At 42.5% G+C, this 21180-nt stretch overlaps 1 protein-coding gene across 8 annotated transcripts in view; it reads left to right on the top strand.

Annotated features, from left to right (window-relative positions):
* Positions 1-21180, top strand: part of Piezo2 (piezo-type mechanosensitive ion channel component 2) — a 376519-nt gene that overhangs the window by 229574 nt on the left and 125765 nt on the right. For all 8 annotated transcript variants that reach the window (XR_005496481.2, XM_063277327.1, XM_039097390.2 and 5 more), the window contains 2 exons: positions 7565-7775; positions 9472-9685. Coding sequence is in view for 7 of the 8 variants with exons in the window: in XM_063277327.1 (XP_063133397.1) it covers positions 7565-7775; positions 9472-9685 (425 nt within the window). In the remaining variant the exon portion in view is untranslated. The remainder of the gene's footprint in view (positions 1-7564; positions 7776-9471; positions 9686-21180) is intronic.

The following is a 21180-nucleotide window of genomic DNA, read 5'->3' as shown; positions in this document are numbered from 1 at the left end:
CAACATTTGCTACTTGGAAGCATTCATCAAACCAGGAGCTCCCCTGAGACATTGCTGGAGAAGAGGGGGTGCAATGCACTGGATCCCTAGCCTCACTGTGGTTTGTTAGCTGGGCAGGGCTCAGGGACTCTACCCTTCCCATATTAGAAAGGTTCCTTGGGTGGAGGTGTCTGAGGTATTCATTTCAGTTCAGAAGCAGATCTGTCCATTGTCACTGGGAGAAAGATTCTCACTATTTTTGGAATCTTAAAAAAAAGAAAGAAGAGTTGTGTTACGAACAGCAAATTGGATAGAAAAGCTTACGTATACGATGCTACAGTATCTGACGACACTAACATGCACCTAGCTCCTTAGTTCTGCCCTCCTGCCTGTTTCTCCTTGTTTCATAAGGCTTGAGACCTTACTTCATAATATAAAGCTTAGATGAATATTCCAGTCAGGCACACATGTAGTGGAGCGTTGCCCGTAAGGGCAGCACTTGGCAGCTGGAGGTGGAAGATGAGGAGGGGGTTTAAGGCCAGCTGTGGTTACGTGAGACCTTGTCTCAAAATGAAAGGAAAAACAACAGAAAGGAAGGAAAGAAGGAAGGAATGGACAAACAAAGGAAGGAATAAAGGAAAAACGGAGAGGGAGGGAGAGAGAGGGAGGGAGAAAGAAAGGGAGGGAAGGGAGGGAGGGAGGGAGGGAGGAAGGGAGGGAGGAAGGGAGGGAGGAAGAACAGTCAGAAGGAACACATTTTATTCCAGTAAAAGCAGCTGAAATTTGAGGATATATCTCATAGTTTTGTAAATTCATCCATAAGCTCAGAACTTGCACTGTACTTTCTAGCACTGGACATTTCTCAGGCTACCAGGACACTAGAGTTTGGACAGAATGTTTGCCTGATCGTTGCCTTTACAAGAAAGCCATGGAGTTTCGGTCATGCTACATTTTTTCAGAGCAAGAAACCAAGAATGGGGAGAAATCAATCATTCTCCTGGCACCTTCTAATTAGACCTTTGGTGCTTGTTCATTTCTAACCTGAGATTTAATCCAAAGTCACCGGCTTTAAATTTCCTAGGCCCTGGGCTTTCTAGCAGACATTTGCCACATGGAACTGTTCAGAGTGGCAAGAAGTTGGGCAGTTGCCTGGGCACCTGCAAGCCTTACACCAGGTGACTTGTAGTGAGAAAGAAAGGTCCTGTCTCTGGCTGTCCCAGACATGCATTTCTGCCCCTCCTGGTGGTACAGCAGGAGGCTCTTTTCACAGCTTCTGCAGGTCACAGTCAGGAATTTGGGAAACCCCCAGTCTTCTGTGCCCCCAGAGTGTAGCATACTCACAGAGAAGTTTAGACAGAGAATAACAGAAGCCAAGCATCCAGAGTGAATCTTGGGCCAGAACTGGTGGCACAAACTTTTGTCTCACCATATTTAGGACTTTGACCCAAGGCAGGACAGATCTAGATGTGAGCAGTCTGTCTTGGATGATTGCTCTGCTGGGGCTAAAGATGGAGACCCTTGTTCCAAAGTCATGTTCACCAATCACACTTTTACCTGAGCTCCTGCTGTGTGCCAGCTAATGTGCCAGCCTGCTGTAGAGACAGTATCTAACAAGCATTGGCCTTTGTTTTCTGCTTTGCTCGTCAAGTTCCCAGAAGTATTGAGTCTCGGAAGCAGAAATATCTGTAGACTCCCACAGATCCCCTGCTATCTGACTGGCCTCTTTTCATACCTCAGTTGACCCCCTCGTCCCCACCTTTACTAAATTATCAGAGCCCTTTGGTGGGAGTCACTAAGCAACATCTACCACTCTCTTTCCAAGTGAGATAGGAGACTTGCACTGCTCTTATTAAGTGGGAGCCTAATGCTGCCAAAGCAAGACCAGCAACAGAATAAAATTGCTACCACATTAGACCAGCATAGCATGTGCAATGGCACGCCTGACACAATGATACTCGGCCCTTACCTCTCTTCTTGCCATCACAGGGAAAGCTAGGAAGACCATTTTCCCTCTACTATGAGTCACAGCACTTTCTCCTCCCATCTGTGGACTCTTCTGTGGGATGAACCCATTTTGTTAAGATAAATTGTTAACTTTAGAAAATAAATAATACATAAACAAGGGTGACACTTTGGAAAATGTCCCCGATGCCTCACAGACCTTTTGGCTCATTCCATGTGACTTTGATAGATGTCTACAGAAATGCCTTTGAAAGCTCACTTTCCACCACAGAGAAGAGGAAAGGGGTTCAGCTGCAGCCAAAACTCAGTTTGGGGGTACAAGTATCCAGGGAATCAGAGGTAACCGAGACACAGTTCTTCAGTGTGTGTTTTTTTTTAAGAGAATGGAATCTTTAATAAAAGCTTTGCAGTGTACAACACCCTTGCTGGTGGTCTTCAAGCATCCAGGACATGGAGCCAAGATGGCTGTCTAAAATGGCTAGGAGGGAGCCTTTGATTATCCCTGCCTGGAACTTCCAGAGATTCTAACTCAGTGACTCTGAGGTGCAGCCTGTTAAGCTCTTGACGTGCCTCAGATAGTCTTGGGTTTTATGCCCTTACATGGAATTATATGGTGCCAAGGGTAAGGAACATAGGTGCTCAAGTCCTATCAGAAATAATTTTGTCAAAAACCAATAGGTCAAGGAAGCCTATTCAGGGGGCAGCTATAGGTGCCTTGCAGGTATAGAGATCAAATGGCCAGGTAGGAAAGTGTGTCCATAGCGCTGTAAGATCTACCCAAAAACATTTCATTTACATCTGAAATTGGGGACTTTTTCTTATCGGTAGTACTTTTATATTTTATTTGCAACTTACCTATAGTATTTGCAGTTATTTATAGGGTACAATGTAATATGTCCCTATGATAAGTTGTAGCATGATCAGATTATACAATTAATATATCTATTACTACGGCTACTTACTTCTTTGTGTTGAGGACACATCAATTTCTCCCTTTAGCTTGTTTACAATATTTTATTAGTTAAAAATGCAGGCACTATGATACGCTATAGGTCACCACATCCCACTTTTGCTAAGTGAAACCTTACAGCCTCTGGCTAGGGACTTCCCTGCACTGGCCCACCTGCCCACCTGCCCACCTCTGGCCACTTTACTCCTCTCTAAAGTTCATCTTTCAGAAGCCGTAAACAAGTGATATCAGGTCGTGTTGGTCTGACTGGGCTGACATGTTCCATTGAGCACAATGTCCAGGAAGTCCATCCCTATTGTCACAGGGGACAGGACTTCCGGTCAAAGTCAGCATCATTGGAAGAGACAAAGTCAAGGATGTAAAAGTATAGATGAGTTTATATTTTAACAAAGATTATACTTCTATGAGAGAGTTTCTTGGGCAATTTAGACTCTTAAAGTTTCACCTAGTGTTTGAATTCTGGGGGGTAGTCTAGGAATCATAGGTGTGAAATCTTTGTTTCCAGTGGCTCCTTCAAGACCAAGTTTGAGTCATGTTCCTCCAAGGTGCCAGATTTTTATAGCAAGCAAGGATACTTATTAATAAATATGATTCTCTGTTCTTGCCAAACCCCAGTGTTTATAGGTCAGCAGAGGAACCTTTGATGGGGACAAAAGTCCTGCCTGTTAATATGCCACCCAAGGTGACTAGTGGCAGATCTGGCCCAGCCTGAATGAGGCTCACAGATGCATAGACACCTCCGATCAGCTTAGCATATTTGAAACACATTTGTGTCTGGGGGAATCTCTGGGAAGCTAATGCAAAAACATCTAGACCATCCAAAGCTATAATGTGCGATGGCATGCTTTTAAACTTCCTAAAATCCCTTCCTGGCTCAGAGAGATGAAGAGAAGGCATTCGTGTAACCTCACCAAGGCCTGTGAGCAGAATGCTGTGATTTAGTCAACATCCGTAGCCATTCTATAACGGAATAGTGAGTCATCTGTCCTAAGAGCTACAAGCATGTTTCCTCCCGTGACTCAGGGGGCCCCCACCGTGTTTTCACTTTTTCAAGGGTAGTAAGACTTTTGCCAGACTTCCTTCTGGTGGAGGGGGCGCTTCATGAGGGACCTGTTCACCTGGCGTCAGGAGGGAAGTTGCTCTTCTCTAATCTTTTTGTAGCTGTGCACATGGATTCTTTTTGTGGAAGAAAGGCTAGCTTTGGATCCTCTTCCCCTTGCTGGGCTGTCTTGTGCCTCAGTGGGAGTGGATGTACCTAGTTCCTGCTAAGACTTGACATGTCAGGGTGGTTTGGTACACATGGGTGAGGAGAAAAGAAGGAGGAAATGGAGGAGGAAGGGTGTGAGAGCGGGCCTGGGGGGGAGAGGGGAGATGCAGTCAGGATGTAAAGTGAATGAATAAATTAATAAATGGGAGGGGTTGGGGATTTAGCTCAGTGGTAGAGCAAGCGCTTGCCTAGCAAGCACAAGGCCCTGGGTTCGGTCCCCAGCTCTGAAAAAAAGGAAAGAAAAAAATTAATAAATGGGAAAAAAGAGGAAAGGCTAGAGTGAGAGCGAGACCTGCAGGGGTAGGGAAGATGTCTCGTAGATGGAGATTGTATGCACCAAGGAAAAAAGACAAAGATTCTTCTTCTCCAAGTGTTCCCTGTGTCGCATGCTCTTAGGCAAACCATACAGATAGGGGTGAAGATGAGCCACCCCTGAATTGTCCCTCAGAAATCCTTTGACTGGGTGCCAATGACTCCAATCTGACCTTCCTGGTTCCCACTTTCTCTCCCACCATGTGCTAGCTGCCTGCTTAGGACTTGGAACTGAGCTTGAAATGAAGGAGGGTGGCCAAAGTGACACTTGCTTTCTCCTTAGCTGTCTCTTCTCCTCATTAAAGATAAACACAATGGCTGCCTCTCACTCTCCTGTGTCCCTCCCTCTCTCATGTTTACCAGTGAGTTCTGTTGCCTGGGCCATGAGCATCCACATATACAAGAAGACAAACTCAAGGTCAGTTTTACCCATTACACCGTCCAACATCCATCCATTTATTCCAAGGCAGCCACTGGAATGACTCTGTAAAACAGACTTGTTGAACAACTTGATTAGAGAGACTGGTTAGAGGAGAAAGTGCAGTCAGAGCAGATTAAAGAGGAATCTATGAATGGAGGTGGAATGGAGTCTGGCTGAGTCTTACCAAGACTTCTACTTTGGAAGGCAAATCCAGGTAGGAGGGGTACATTTTTCTAAGATTAGAGGGCAGGGTGATTCAGTTTCTTGATGGTGACCTGACAGACATGAAACACATTGTGATGCACGATCCTAAAGATCCTACAGGGCTGAGGAGACGGATGGTGGCAATGACTGGAGCACAGGAGAAGAAAGGAGTGAGCACATCACTGGTGGGCTGCAGAGAGATCGTCTGAGTGTCCCAATCCCACACAGCTTGTAGACCTTCACTCTGCAAACTAGAATGCAAGGCCCTCAGCTGAGAACGAGGAGGGAAGGAAAGAGGCCGTGGCCTGGGACACTTGATTCCTATCCCTCTCTCCTCCCCCTGCCAGGGTTCTCTTTCTTGGGATTTGCACAGAACTGGTGACTCTGTGACATTTAAATCTTAGTCTAAATGACACCTCTTCAGAGAGGGTCTCCCTAACCTCAGAATCTACTGTACCCACCACCAACACCACCACCAACACCACCCCAGTCATAGCTGTATCCCACTTGACCTCTCTGGAGAGCCCTTATTGTGGGATTCCTAGCCGGCATATGCATGTGGTACAGAGTCTCTCACTAGAACTTTCAGACACACGGGGTCTTATGTGGATAAAGCATGTTAATGAATAAGTGCAAACTCCTCCTTCTGCCCCAGGAAAGATATAAATATACTCATCTATTGGCTTTCATGAGAGGTCTAATCCAGGAGCCCTAAAGATATCCAGATAGACACTTATTCAAGTCCCTTTTATAAAAGCTTCATGGTATATGCCCAGGGCCTATGAACATCTTCTCAACCAAATGCCAGTGTCTCATGGGTTGTTATTCAAGGGATAACTACAAGAGTAAGAACTATACATTCAACACAGATTTAATTTTCTCAAATGGTTGTTCTTAATCTGGTTGTTGAATCGGCAGCTGCAGAACCCATAGGTATAGAAGACTATGTAATGTCTTGATGAACTGAAAAGAACCCCATTTACATATATGGAATTTAGTTTGCCCAGTATTAAATCATGTTGGAGAAAGGGGTGCACATGTTTGTGTGCATGGATATACTCGTGTGTGCATATGTGTCTATCAACTTATGTGGTGTGTGCATATGTGTGTAAGTACACATGAGTATATTCTGTGCACAAATATGTACCTGTATGTACAAGTGCATATGTGTGTGTGCATAGGCATATACATGGATTGTTTGAGATGTGTGCATGTTTGTGTGTAGATATACACATGCATGTTCATGGGGTTATACATACGTTGTTGGATCAGGTTAGGTGGAGATACTCTCTAGCCTTTTTTACTGAGTCCCTAGCTCAAGTCCCTTGTGGTCTTCCCCTACCTTTTCCAACAGGATGTCTTTGAACCCTCCAATCACTCAGAATGTCCTTAAATTGGTACCTGTGCTTCTGCACCCATTTTCCTCAGTGAACTCAGCCTAGTAAGAACCAGCCCCCAGGAAGGAGTGCTGTAAGTAACTGAGCAAAGGGTCTTGAGGAAGAACTTATGGTGTGAAGAACAGAAAAGCCAGGCTTCCACCAGTCTTCCTAAGCGTGTAGAGTAAACTGGATTTAGAGTTTTCCCAGTCCCTAGCCAGATGCTCTAATCACACAGATTAATATATGCAGCCTGTCAACTGAGGGACAAATATAGTGTCCCTCAACTTTTGGGATAGCTTCTGTGTTTGATTCCTTTAAAAATCCCAACCCCTTTTAAGGAACGATTCTAATGAAAAAGAAAAATACTTGCTTCGTCTTTAAAAACAGTTAAAACCCCTTTTACATTCTCAGTTAAAAATATAGTGTCTGGAGACTTGTATTTTTTTTTCTCTGCTGTCTGTTTCTCCCTATGTCCTTAATGAGACAGTACCAAGTTCTGTATGATCCATCCTCTGAAAGTTCTGACAGGAAGCCACAGCACCTTTGTCCAAGCAGCCCAACACCACTGTCCTGGTCAAGGAATCCTGTGATAGGCAGCAAAGATAAACTTAGAATAGAAACACCAGCACTCTCATTCTTACCCCAGCCCCACCTCTGCTCTGCCTTGCTTCCTAGGTTCTGTATAAACAGCCGGCAGCAGAGCAGACAAGGTTGGGAAAAAACCCAAAACAAACAACAAGAAAACAAATGCAAGCCAAAAAACCCAACCAAACAAACAAAACCAAAAAACAACAAAAACCAATCCAGATAGACCATAGTCAAGGCTGTTAATGTCCATGGCAGTTTTCTTCTGCATGTTAAAGACTGGGTACAGGCAGGGAGCATGGTATCTCTGGGAACCTGAGGTAGAGTATATGACCTCTGTGAGTCACAGAGGCTTGGACTTCATAGCTACCAAAAAAACAGGGGCTGATCATTTTACTGATTTGTGATGCTGACCCCAGTGACTGGCCCACAGCTTGGCTTTACAGAAGTGTTCACTACTGCGTTCTCTATTTTCATTTCTTCAGGCTGGAGGAGAAAAGATGGACTCAGAAGAAGCGCTGATTTATGAGGAGGACTTAGATGGGGAAGAAGGCATGGAAGGCGAGCTGGAAGAAAGCACAAAGTTAAAAATGTTTCGCAGGCTCGCCTCCGTCGCTTCCAAGCTTAAGGAGTTCATCGGCAATATGATAACCACGGCGGGCAAGGTGGTGGTGACCATCCTGTTGGGCTCCTCTGGTGAGTTCCAAAGGGCCTCGCTCTGAGACGGTCACAGGCCACTTGTGCACAGTGAATATGGAGTCAAAAGGGCAAAGAAGAAACAGGGGGTTCCAGGGGCACAGCACAACATTGACCCCTGTGAAGCCAGTCACGTGGGAAACCTCCCCAGCCTCATTGCATCAGTCAAGTTCTGGTCTTGAGGCTTTCAGAATGACTGTTAATCTCAGTCAAATCATCTTTCCCATATCTAAGTGAGCTCATTTTATATGTTTAGATTAGAATAAGAGCTGTTTCCCTTCCCCAGAACCTTTGAACTCTGCTCTGTCGGCAATTAGTTATTTTAGTATGTAGAAGGCCAACACTATCTTTTACATCATGGGGTATTTGAAATCTTAATTTAACTCTCCAAGATATACAGTTTTTCTTCCCAACTTAGATCGCAATCTCCCTCCACAGACAGTAATTTCCTTTAAATGTTGGCCACATTTTGCTTGTTCCATAATAATAATGTAATGCTGTCCCCCTCCTTCCTTCCCACTGCCTACCATACTGAGAGCTTCTTAAAGCGAACTCGCTCACACTAAAGTTACAAAGGTGAAATAACTTCTTTTTACTTGGGAAAGAAAACAAGAGGGAAATAGGATTTTTTCAGCAAATAAAACCCAATATTTTAATGAGAACTCTGCTCAGACTCCATGGCCAAGTTGCTTTAAGCCATGTATAAATGCATTAGCAGGTAGAACAAACTCGCAATGCGATTACAGCGCCCACAATATCTAATGCTTTTCTAAATCCTTGCTGAAAGTAAGTCCAACACCATGGTCATGCAGAAAGTCCTTGTTAAACTCAGCGGATCATAAAACAAAGTTAAGGGGCTGGAAAAATGGCTTAGTGGTTAAAAGCCCTCGCATTTGAGAGGACCTAAGATAGAATCCTAGCACCCACATCAGGTGGGGGTGGCTCACAACCTCTTATAACTGTTAGTTATTCAATGGCTGCTTGTAACCTCTGTAGACACCTATGGACACACACGCATGTGTACGTGCACACACACACACATCCAAGCAATGCACACACAAAACCTAAAATTGAAGTCTTAAAAAGCAATATACATGAATGTGAGAAAGAAATGTATTGGGAAGAGGAGATAGACGACGGGGAAGCAGTAGGGAGGTGGAAAAGGGAGATGGTTGGTGGCGAGAATGGTCAGTATATATTATGCACAAGTATTAAATTGTCAAAAATAATTAATAACATTAATTAATAAAATTGATTAAATAAGAAAATTAATTAAACAATCAATTAATAAACCAAGTTGGTTTAAAGAAAAGTTAGAATTCCTGTAACTCTGGGGTGGGGTTGGGGGACAAGTTAGAAAAGGAAGACAGTGAAGTGTGCGTTCATTTCTATTGGTGAGAAAACGATTTTTTTTCCTTAGCTCAGATGCTGAGGGTGGGATTTCTTCAATATCGTGTCTTAAAGCATTCTCATAACAGTGCTCATTTCTTGTGTGACTTTCCCCTACAATTGGTAAAGCATTTATGATTTTGATGATTTTGATGGATTTTTGTTAAAATAAAATCCCATCCATGCAAGATTGACCAATAGCTATGGCACATGAAGGAAATTCACTGCATTTCTAGCACATAAAGAAACCTCACTGAGTGGCAAGCAGTGTCCTGTCCCCTTGTCATGGTTGCATTTTTCTCCTTAGGCATGATGCTGCCATCTTTGACCTCAGCTGTGTATTTCTTTGTATTTCTGGGTCTGTGCACCTGGTGGTCCTGGTGCCGAACTTTTGACCCATTGCTGTTTGGCTGCCTCTGTGTCCTGTTGGCAATCTTCACTGCTGGGCACCTGATTGGACTTTATCTGTACCAGTTTCAGTTCTTCCAAGAAGCAGTCCCACCCAATGACTACTATGCAAGGTAGGAGAAACCGCCAAGTTGTCAGAAGATGTTCTCATCCTTTTGCTAACCCTCGAAGCCTTCGTAGGACCCTGTTAATTTGCCAGTTGGTGCATTAAGCAGAGGTTTGGCACCGCAGGGAAGCAGTCTAGCACTGTGGTTTTATTGACTACAGAGTCTAGAAGGAAAGGGAAGGTGTTCTGGGATAAAGATGCTGCTGTCATTGGAGACAGGAGGGGCTGCTGTCTGGAGCAGACAGCAGAGACGTGGGGTTCGAAAAGAGGACACAAAAACATTTCCCAGCATCTAGCCAGACAGATCTCTCACATGGCCAATGGAGCTCCAGAAACAATAACAAATTGACTATAGAAAATGAGTGAAACTAAAAACACTGGATTTTAAACTAAAAATCCAGGATTTTAGAGCAAGTGCAATATCTAACCAGCTGCCCAAATTGAACATGACTGTTATACCAACTCATTTCTGTGAACATGGGAATTAAAGAACTTAAAACTTACTTTGACTTTTGGGGGAAACTCTAGGCTATTCTCAGTTCAAAAAGGAAGTTCACAGAGAGGAGAGGAGAGAAGGAGAGAAGCCGTGGCAGGACAATGGAGGCTGATGTAAAGATCTTATTCTGTATATTTACAGGTTGTTATCAATGTTCTTAAGGGATGGATGGTACCGGGCTTCATATGTTTAGGTGGGCAATTATATCTTATCAATTAGATCTAAGATTATTGTGTTGTGTGTTCTTTTATGTGGGGGTTTGAGTGTAGGAAAATGTGTGGTGGCTGGAGACACTGGGCCGCCGAGAGGAGTTGGGATGTGTTTCCGCCGAGATATCTAGCAGATATCTTGGGGCACCACGGTGCCAGACCTAGCGAGGTAAAAGACAACTATACCTTTTTTAATTTTTTATATTTTTACAACAACAGATGGCAAACCAATGTGATGGGCAAGAATCCACTAGTAATCCTAAGAGTTGAGAGAAAGTTTTTATTTTCTAAGTAGGAGGAGGCCAGCGCCATGTTAAGTCATGTGATATTTCAAGCACGGGAATTTAACAAAGAAACAGGGAAGCAGTCTGGTCTGGCAGGCTGTAGGTCCCAGGCTGTGTGATAAGTAATGGCAGCTCAGAGAGTTAGAGATTAAAAGCTGCTTTTTAAATAAAGTTGTTTAGAAAGTCTTTCAGGATACTCATATTCTTTTTAACGTGGGCTCCACAGGAATTTTGGGTTGAAATCCTAGTTAGACAAGCTACTTCTTAATTACAGGTATTATTAAAAGGTGATTAAGTTTGTTTTTAGAGAGAAGAGAGTAAAGAGATTACCTGAATCAGGTGGGGATTTTCATCCATGGTTCAGAACTTAGATAGGGAAAAATTAGTCACTACCTCCAAGTAGAGAGTTGTGATAAATGTCTGCAACGCCAGGCATAGTGAATGCAGACATATAGAAGTTATTAAGGTTAAAGAAAAATCTGTGGTTCTGGGTAGAGAGCTTAACAGGTAGGTATATTTTGGGTTAAAGTCCTGAGTTTTAAGTTGCTTATTGGTACTAGAATTGATAGAAGGTGTTTAGGTTTGTTTTAAGGAGAGTACAGAGATTACCTGAATCACGTGGGGATTTTCATCCATGGTTCGGAACTTAGGGAAAAATTAGTCACTGACTCTAAGTAGAATATTGTGATATTTACAAGTTATTAAGGTTAAGTAAAAATCTGTGGCTCTAGGTAGAGAGCTTAACAAAAGGATATATATTTAGGTTATTAAGGTTAAAGAAAAATTTGTGGCTCCGGGTAGAGAGCTTGACAGATTGAGATATTTTGGGCTAAAGTTCTGGTTTGATACATTGCTTATTGGTATTAGAATTGATAAAAGGTGTTTAGTTTGTTTTATGAATTACCCCACTAAAGGCCATATGGCTCGTTGATGCCGGCTAGCGAGGGTTTGTGGTTACTTTTGATGTTTACCATAACAGGAAGCTCGAATTCTCTTAACGTGGGCTCCACAAGAGTTTTGGGTTCATTTCCTGATATCATAGAGTACAAAAGCCTATCAGGCTCATTGTTTAGCTTACTTCCTTTTTAAAAAAAATTGTTTAATCTTCATAATGGGTGTGACTTTGAGTTTTATGGTTATATTATTACTCTGGGAGAGAGTGCAAGATACAAGCTTTTCTGGTTACAGACTAAGGAACACAGTATTTTGGGAGAAAGATTTTGTCTTTGTGTTTTTAAAAAGTGTGATTAGGCTCTGGAAACCTCACAGAGTCATACTGATCAGATTTGATAGAGGTAGACCACGTGAAAAATTTATTCAGGAGAATCAAACAAAAAGATATCTCGATTCTAAACTTTTGTCTTGAGAGTTGTATTTTACATTGTGTGCCTACTTAGATTCCTGGTCTCAAGGACTTTCAGCTGGGTTCAGTCAGGACACATCGGCTATAGCATTTGCTTCATTCTTCCTACCCCCTACCCCAAGGATATCTCAACACCCATGTACAGCTTGAAGAAGTTATAGAGGAGTCGTCGCCCCAATTCCCTGGACTTTGGGGGGCTGAAAGTGGTTATTCTAAAGTTGTTTTTATGAGGAATTTAGAAATGGTTGTAATTTAACAGGGAGGAATTAGCTAGACTGAGTTATACAGTCATAATCTCATTTGTTAACTAAGCTAAAATCATATCTTTGCTTTGATATAGAATTTATTTGTTAAAAGTTTAAAAGTACAAGGTTTAGAGCCAGTCCTTCTTGATGTCATTACAAATTTCTGAGTTGATTACACACGTGAGTTAAGGACCAAGTAGCAAACATATTGCTGACTTTGTGAGAGTACTTTCAAGGTATTATTAAAATATAAAGACAACAGTACAAATTGTCTTATATAGGTAGATAGTTTTCAAGAACGTCAGAACTCCACAAAATTTGAGATTTAAAGTTATTTATCTTTTGTTGAGACATATCTGCTCTTAACAGTTCCCCTTTTTTTTAACGAAGAATTTGAACATCTCTACCTCCAGATGAGGCAATACTTTGTGGCTAGGCAGCCACTAGACAAAACTGCCTGTTTCATCTGCAGACTAATACTGTCCAGAAAAGGAAAAGTTTTGCAGAATAGTTGACTGATAAACTCTGCCAAGACAGGGTGATCAGCCCTTCAAAATCTGCATTTCAAGAGTCTGTCAGTTGATTTTTGGCCAGAAGGCAGAAGACTTGCGCTCACACGTTGCTAACAGGGGACTGTGCTAGTAGAGATTTGTCTCTACAACCTCTCAGTTCTAGAAGCCGTGTTAGGCTTCCTATGTGTATAGGTATTTGGTCATTCTCAGATTTCTGATGGGGTTGAAGACTGATTATAGTCTCATAGCCTATCAGGCTGTTTAACTCTGAATATACATATTTTATTGGATAATTATCAGATAGTATAAAAGCTAGCCAAGATATAATATAGATTTTAAGCCTTTCTTAAGCTGGAGTAAATAATTGAATGTTCTGTTTAACAGATATAGTGATGGACTGGGTGTTGAGTATATCATATGCTTTATAAATTGTAGAATGGTAATAATTGTACTCTATATATAAGTGAAAAGGCTTTTTAATTGGGCAAAAAGGGGGAAATGTTGTGGTTTGCCCTGGAGTTATCTGTATTTTGATGCTAATTACACTGCCCCAGGACAGCTGCCTAGTCACATACTCAGGAATCAGGTGACTTCACCAGAACCACCTCCCCATTGAATTTGTAAAATACAGGTGAGGAGCAGGTACAGAATAGAAGGAAGCCTGTCATTGGAGGAGAAGGAGGGATGGGTGGGAGAGAAGTTTGAAGGAAGAGGAGGAGACTGGAACAGAGAGGAGAGGAGAGGAGAGGAGAGGAGAGGAGAGGAGAGGAGAGGAGAGGAGAGGAGAGGAGAGGAGAGAAGGAGAGAAGCTGTGGCAGGACAATGGAGGCTGATGGAAAGATCTCGCTCTGTGTATTTACAGGTTGTTATCAATGTTCTTAAGGGATGGATGGTACCGGGCTTCATATGTTTAAGTGGCAATTATATCTATCAATTGGATCTAAAAAGGAGGGGGGAGTTCACTACAGGACATTGGCAACCAATGAAAAGAAAAGGAATGAAGGAGTTAGGAAGTTACCATTCCCAAATGAGGCACACGATTTTAGCCACAGCCTGAAATCTTTGCTTCAGTGTTGTGGGGATGAAGACATCTGTAGCGTCGCCTCACCGATGTCTCCAATTGCAAAGGGCAATGAAATGTACAGAGTACTTGTCACCATTATCAATAGACCAGTGTTGATATTCCAAGCAGCAGGATGCCTTGCTGTTTTACACCTGGGTGCCATGTTGGAGGTACACAGAGTCGTGGTGTCCAGTGATTACACCTGACCTCAAACTACAAGCTCTGTGAAGCTCAGGAATGATTCAAATTTCCTCAAATGAAAACAGCCAGAAAAACCCAGAATGTGGTTCCAGACATTCTCTCTTCAGAAGTCATCTTAATTTTTGCTAAAAAAAAAACCATAATTAGATTCCGGCAAGAACCGTGCTGGTTTAGAGAATTGTACATAAGTGCAGGACATCTCTATGTTGAGCCAACAGCAAGTCCCTCAAATACATTGTGGCTAAGTGGCGGACACTGGGATTATTGGACATTATGGAATTGCGAGTAATTTCTTAGACTGGTTGCCAATTTCTTTATTTGTGAGCACACGGGAGGATGCCAGTATTCTAGGAGCTACATTTAATGATGCAGTGTTGTGAGGAAAGTTAAACATCACAAACACTCCGTTGTGATAATTCAACAACAAGTATGATAGATTATGAAGAGAAAAAAGGATTCAGGGAGAAGACTATATTATCTTCATGGTCAGTATGGAGTTATTGATCATCTGGTTTATACATTCTTTGTCTATCAAAAAGTTCACAATTAAAGTTACAGGGGAAAAAAGGTACACACAAAAATTATTTGAGGGCATATATGAGAAGGAAGAACCACAATCCCTGACTCTGCTATGCCCTTGGGATGTGGCTCAGTATTATCTCATTGAAATGTGGACCCTGTACTGGAAAAGCCCACAGATGATAGGACCATTGTCAGCAAGGGAGATTTGCTATCCTGTGGGTTCGCTGCATGGTGGTAATTATGAAGCAGAATGTGTAGATTCATGTATAAAAATAAATGGTGCTTTGAGTTTGTGTCCCTACAGTACTAATATATCCTAATGCCAATACCACCTTTATTAAGTTAAAACGGTTGGTAACACACCCATGCACATGCACACACAGGCACACACACAAGAATGCACATCCATGCATACACATACACACACACACACACACACACACACACACACACCCCTACACACAGGCAAACACACAAGCATGAGTACATACACACACACACACAAGCATGCACATCCATACACACACACACACACACACACACCCCTACACACAGGCACACACACAAGCATGAGTACATACACACACACACACACACACACACAAGCATGCACATCCATACACGCGCACACACACACACACACACACACACACACACACACAAGCATGCATTTGCGTTTGGCACTCCAATAATGACAAATCCAAATGGCTCAACGGGTGGTATTAGCCTGTAAACTTAAGAACTGTGATTCAGTTTAATAAGAGAGGCATGCAATATAGACACATTAAAACTTAGGAGTTTCTTTAATGGTGCATATTGCATAATATTTGTTTTGGGTGGTAGTGAATAAATGCTAGACTTTACTGCAGGCATTAGCAGTGAGCTAAATGAATCCTTCGGTTTCTTTTAGCCATTTAATTTTTTGGTTTATTGAGCATATATAAAAACACTCTGTCCTGTTGGAAGTGCTAGCTTTTTAGGCAATGACTTGATTGGAAATGTCAACATCCTCTGTGAGGCAGTAGCTTTCCTCCTTCCCAGTTTAGGTTCTTTTCTGCCACCTAGAGGCCGACAATGGGAAGTAAAGATTAAGTATGACCATCATGAAAACACTTCTCAGTCCCAGGCAACTTTTCTGTCTGTAAGATGAGACAGTTCGTGTTTTATGTGCCATAAATCCTGTCAGTTATGTGAAGAAGTTGTCCCGTGATGAAACAGCCAAACCTAGATATAAAGAACCAACAGGACCATGTTCTAGCAAAACTGAAATTTCAATTTTGTATTATTTTATTATTTCTTTAAACGTCATTTTTCTTTTAATTTGTCCATAAATGTGCAAAGTATAAACCATATTAAACCACAAAACAGGTAGTGGACTATACTTGACCCATGTTTTGCAATCCTGTGGCTAATATAACAGTAGTGTCACAAGATACCGTAATTGGGTTTTTCAAGCGGTCATGGAGTTAAAATTATACTTTATTAGAGAAGATACTTTGTACATACATTGGTTATTCTCAACTCCTACAGCAACTGAGGCTGTTTATCAGCAAGGGCAGGAGACAAACCACAGCGTCAGTAAATTCCCGTGAAGCAGAGTCTGTTCCTAACTCCATGACCATGACACATTACATTGTATTCTTCAGATATTGACATTTAGTGCCTTTCAGACATTAGCCTTTCCCTAAGGATCATTTCAACACACGATTAACCCTAAAAGTATAAGACCTAAGTAAAAGAAATCAAACGATGGTACACAGAATTTCGTTTTCAAAACAGTCCTTTTTTTTTCCTATTTATTTCACCTTTCCAAATAATAACCAACAAAGTTGTGTGTCGTACCAGTGACAAAAAGAATTTGATTGCATTTTTCTGAAAAATCAAGATGATTACTGCTGGGATGCCCATCTGAAAGCTCAAAAGAAGATAAAAACTGCTTTCTGGCTGAAGAAGCAGGTTATCTGGAAGCTGGGTACAAGGATTCGTGTCCCAGTGATTATAAAGAATAGTGATAACATCCATGCAAGGTGATCTCTATTGTCTGTCTGTCTATCTCTCTATCATCTATCTTTCTATCATCTATCTGTCTGTCTGTCTGTCTCCCTCTCATTTTTCTATCACCTATCTATCAATCGACCGTTCAATCGATTTATCTACCTACCTATCTTTCTTTCTGTCATCTATCTGTCAGTCTGTCTACCCATCCCTCCATCTTTCCAGCTGGATGAACAGAACCTATGCCTTATTTCTCCATCCTCTTTGGATCCTATTTCCGCTCTTGCAAAGCATGGGGTCGCCCTCAGTTTCCCTTCCTGTATTTTGTCTAGCTTTTATTCCAACCTCTAAACTTTCTCTTGCTTGTTCACAGACTCGCTCGAAAGGTTGGACTCCTTTACTTAGATTCCTGATTTCATTTTTGTTAACTTTTTTTTTTTTACACTAAACTACAATTGGAAAAGGAAAAAGTGGCGGCAAAGATTGCTGGCCATCCTCAGGCAAGCAGCACTGTCTATTAAATAAAGCCAGGATGACAGGTGCTGTTCTTTTATCCGCTAGCTCCCGTAAGTTGTGATTAGAAATGAATCGTGTTTCATGAACGGAAAGGCCTTGTTTATTTCAGCATGAAAGTCACGTAAACTGAGCGACAACAAGTTCTGGAACGCCAATGTGGCAAGATTCCTCTGTGACCAACAAGAAAAAAGTTAGAGGACAAACATTTCAAAGTTCAGTGTCATCTGTGCTATTTACCCTAATGTGAGGTGATTTGTAAGTTAGCTCTGTTTGAAAGGAGAAGTAATAGCCCCGTGGTGCGCATCTTTCTCTCTTGCTGTAAGGAACGCAGCATGCGCTCAGAAGTGAAGACATTCTGGGGGCCCCTCTACTAGGACCCTGGGCAGTTGCTTCTTAGGAGATCCGGGTTTTTTTTCAGCTTCTCCTGGCATCACTGGGTAGGTCTGGCTTGCATTCCAGGGGTCTGAGAGCCAGTAAGCGGAGTCAGCAAATAAATGCTCAGTTACACCTCATTTTTCATTTTGGCAAAAACTTTATGTGAAAAGAGCCCAGTGAATGGAGAAAAATCAGCGTAAAATATTTCATCTTAATATTGGGGAATGACCGCTTAAATCTGAAGCAGTTAATAGTTCCTTGTCCCTTTGTGACAGGAGTCAGCACGTCCTGGAGCTAATCTATGGCATCGTTCCACTGACAGTTTGGCAGGGCACTCAATTGTAAGCAGACATTGCTGTCATTTTAGGGATGATCTTAATGGCTATGTGATTTGGTCTGTAGGTCCCAGGCAATGTTTGCGTGTGCTCATCTCAAAGATAAACAGTTAGAGCCAAAGGAAAATGGGTTAGGTTCTCCAAAGGCAAATGGAAGTGTGTAAGCTTACACACCAATGGGCTCTAAGCTCATGGACACACAAGTCTGTCCGGACAATGTCGCAGCTCGCGATCATATAGTATGGCATAGACTCCAATCCTAGGCAATATGGTAGCCTACGAGTGATGACATTTGCAAGTGCAGCTTCTAACCAGGTTGGTGGACTTTGTCTGGGCTGTTTACACAGTCCAGGGACCTCTGTGCTCTCATCACATCTTCCAGGCCTTAGGCTTGAATTAAACGCTGTGGACACAAGACTCTATTCACTTTTTGCCTGTGGGAGGTATCTCTCAGAAAGGGTCCCTGTTTAGGATTTTGTGGAGAAGCTACTTCATGCTCCCAGTGACAACTCTTTTAGTTGGTCAGACTACTCATTCAACATGGTCCATAACTATGACAGCGACCAACCTGCAGACACGTGACCACAGGTCATGATCTTCATCTGCCCATTGGTTCTCATCTCTGCCATCAAGGATCCAATGGGCCCCGCAGTCTCAGGAACATGACTGTAAGAATAATGGTTCACAGCCTAGGTATCCAGAATCCTGGTCTAATTCCTGGGCCAAGCCCATGGCAGAACCGGAGCATATGCTGTGCTGTGAGCCTCTTATAAACTAGGCATAAAAATGCAGCCTTGACTAAACGGGAGGCTTGCATCAATAAGAAAACACATTTCAAGGGCATGGTGATGTGCAGATACTAATTAAAAAAACTTTAATGTTTGCTGCTAAAATCAAAGTCACAGAGTTAGCCCCCACAAACCATTGCAGTCTTGAGTCCTGAATCCATAAAGTTTGACTGCTTCATCCCTAGATAGAAAGACTCTTCTCTATGCTTACACGACTGGCTCTTTCTCTCCCTCAGAAGCCTAACTTGGATGTTTCCTTCTGGAGTCTCGCATCTTCCTTTTGTGAGGGAAAGGCTCTGTCTTCTGCACAGTCCCCCTCTGAAGCTGTGTCCTGGCCTTTGCTGCAGTGGGCCATTGCAACTCAGCTTGCCCATGGGGCCTGATTCTCTGAGGCTTTGAAAAGGCCCTGGATCCTGGAAGGTTACAAACTAGACTCCCAGATCTTGGTTCTGCTCTCTCTCTCTCTCTCTCTCTCTCTCTCTCTCTCTCTCTCTCTCTCTCTCTCTCTCTGTAATTCAAAACGTAGGTTTCCTGAACTCCTTACCCAAGAGGTAGCCATGATGGGGTAAAGTGACACGTGAGGAAACGATTTTCTAAGGAAGATCATTGTCAATTTTAAAATACCTACTGACACCCCTCACACTTGATGGTCCATGTCTGAGAGTTTGTAAATACCGTGGACAGGTAAAAAAAAGTAACCTAAGCAACATTGGAGTAAAAGCAGTGATATTCTGTAAGTATGGTATGGTACTGGTTAATACATAGTTTTTCCTTTTAAAATGCTTTAACATAGACACAGTGTGGCAGTCTTAGAGACCAAGGGCACAGGATACTGAGGCCGGATGATTGTGAACTTACGGGCACAGCATATGCAACATTTGAATGGTGCTCAGAATAGGCATTTGCTCTATCATGTTGTATCATTGCCTTGTCTCTTTCTGGTTTGGGTATCGGATGATGGTAACCTCACAAAGAGAATTGAGAATGCTAACCTCATGAAGGGACTTGAGAATTATTTTCTCTTCTTAGGGAATTAGCCTTGTATTTGGATTTGAAAGTCTTCTTTATTGGCTTTTTTTAAAGCAAAAACAAATCAATTTCTGTTATGGCTGTAAAACTTGAGTTTTAGTAGTTTCTGTCTTTCAAGGAATTCGCCTTTGTGTATATTTTCAAATGTGTTGGTATGGCGTTGCTGGTGATACTTAGTGTGGGGTCCTGACTTGAAGCCAGCAGGCTGACTCACTACTTGTGACCTTCCTGGTCACTGAGCCTCAAAGCTACATGTGTTCTAGCAATAATGCAGATGCCCTGCGGGTTGTTATGAAACACTCACGCAGATCCAAGTGGAGAGGCAGACCACACGCTTGTGGATGATCTTCTCTTCTGGTTTGCACTTCACTGATTATCAGCTCTCAGGGACTTGGTACTTAAGCTCTTATGGACGTTATATCCAGTTAAGAAAAATGTTACCTGTAACAGAAACGCCTGTGGATCCTGCTCTTATCTGGTGCTCCCTGCAAGATGCAAGAATTACTATGACAAGAAACAGCCCAAGAGCGAGGAAGATCACGTGGTCCCTAGTATCCTGCTTCTCAACCTTTCTCATATCTTCCCCATGGGGAGATCCATCCAGGCCAGGGATGGCAGCCATAGATTTAAAATACTCACCATAGGTAAACACTCTCTCGTGAGTCCTAGATGTGACATCAGAGAAACAATGCCTAGAATTGTTACCTGGAAGACATTTCCAAATGGACTCAGTTTGTTCATAGTATCATCATCCTGAGTATATGACATTTATGCCAGCTACAAAATTGTCCCTTGGACAAAATGCTATTACAAAGCAATGTTACTTGAATATAGCAAGGGGAAAAAAATCCCAATTACAGCAAATTGGAGACCAGTGAAGACATGTATGTGCCTTTCAAAACTTCAAAGGAGTAATGCAGAGCCCTGGGGACTCCGTGTAAAGTTTTCCCAAGCTTAAAAAAACAGTGTAGTGTGAAGTCTGTCAGATTAACGTTTTCTCTTACACACACACACACATACACACACACACACACACACACACACACACACACACACACACACACACATGGAAACATGTCTAAAGTTTAAGTAAGAGACAAATGAAACAGGAAGGCCAAGTCTTGGCTGTGTTTTCTGGATGACGCAATATAGTGTAACGGGGAGGGGAGGACTGGGAGGTCGAAGTACCAGAAACTCAAGTGTGAAAGGCAGAGCTGTGCTCAGATCGATGGGATGCCATGGAACTTGAGGGGATGTTTCTGGTAAGATTCCTTAAAAGTGTTTCCACTCTGGTTCTGACTGAGCTATTCGCCTACCATGGAGAAAACTTCATAGATGGTTTCATGTTGCTGCTTTCTGTGACTATCTCAGTCGTCACTGTTTCTAGCACTGAATCCTTGATTTTAAAATTTAAGATTGAGGAGACTTTGACACCCCTCCCCATTTCCCCCTGCCATTTCTGGTTCTGAACTCCTTGATGGTTCTGATAGTCTAAGAAGAAAGCCTGTGCCCGCTGGTGACAAGCGGTTGTCCTAGCCACTTACTTTCTTGCCACTTGTTCAGGCATTT

Source organism: Rattus norvegicus, chromosome 18 (genome assembly GCF_036323735.1).
Source record: "Rattus norvegicus strain BN/NHsdMcwi chromosome 18, GRCr8, whole genome shotgun sequence".
Lineage (NCBI taxonomy): Eukaryota > Metazoa > Chordata > Mammalia > Rodentia > Muridae > Rattus > Rattus norvegicus.
This window is presented reverse-complemented; position numbering and strand designations above follow the sequence as displayed.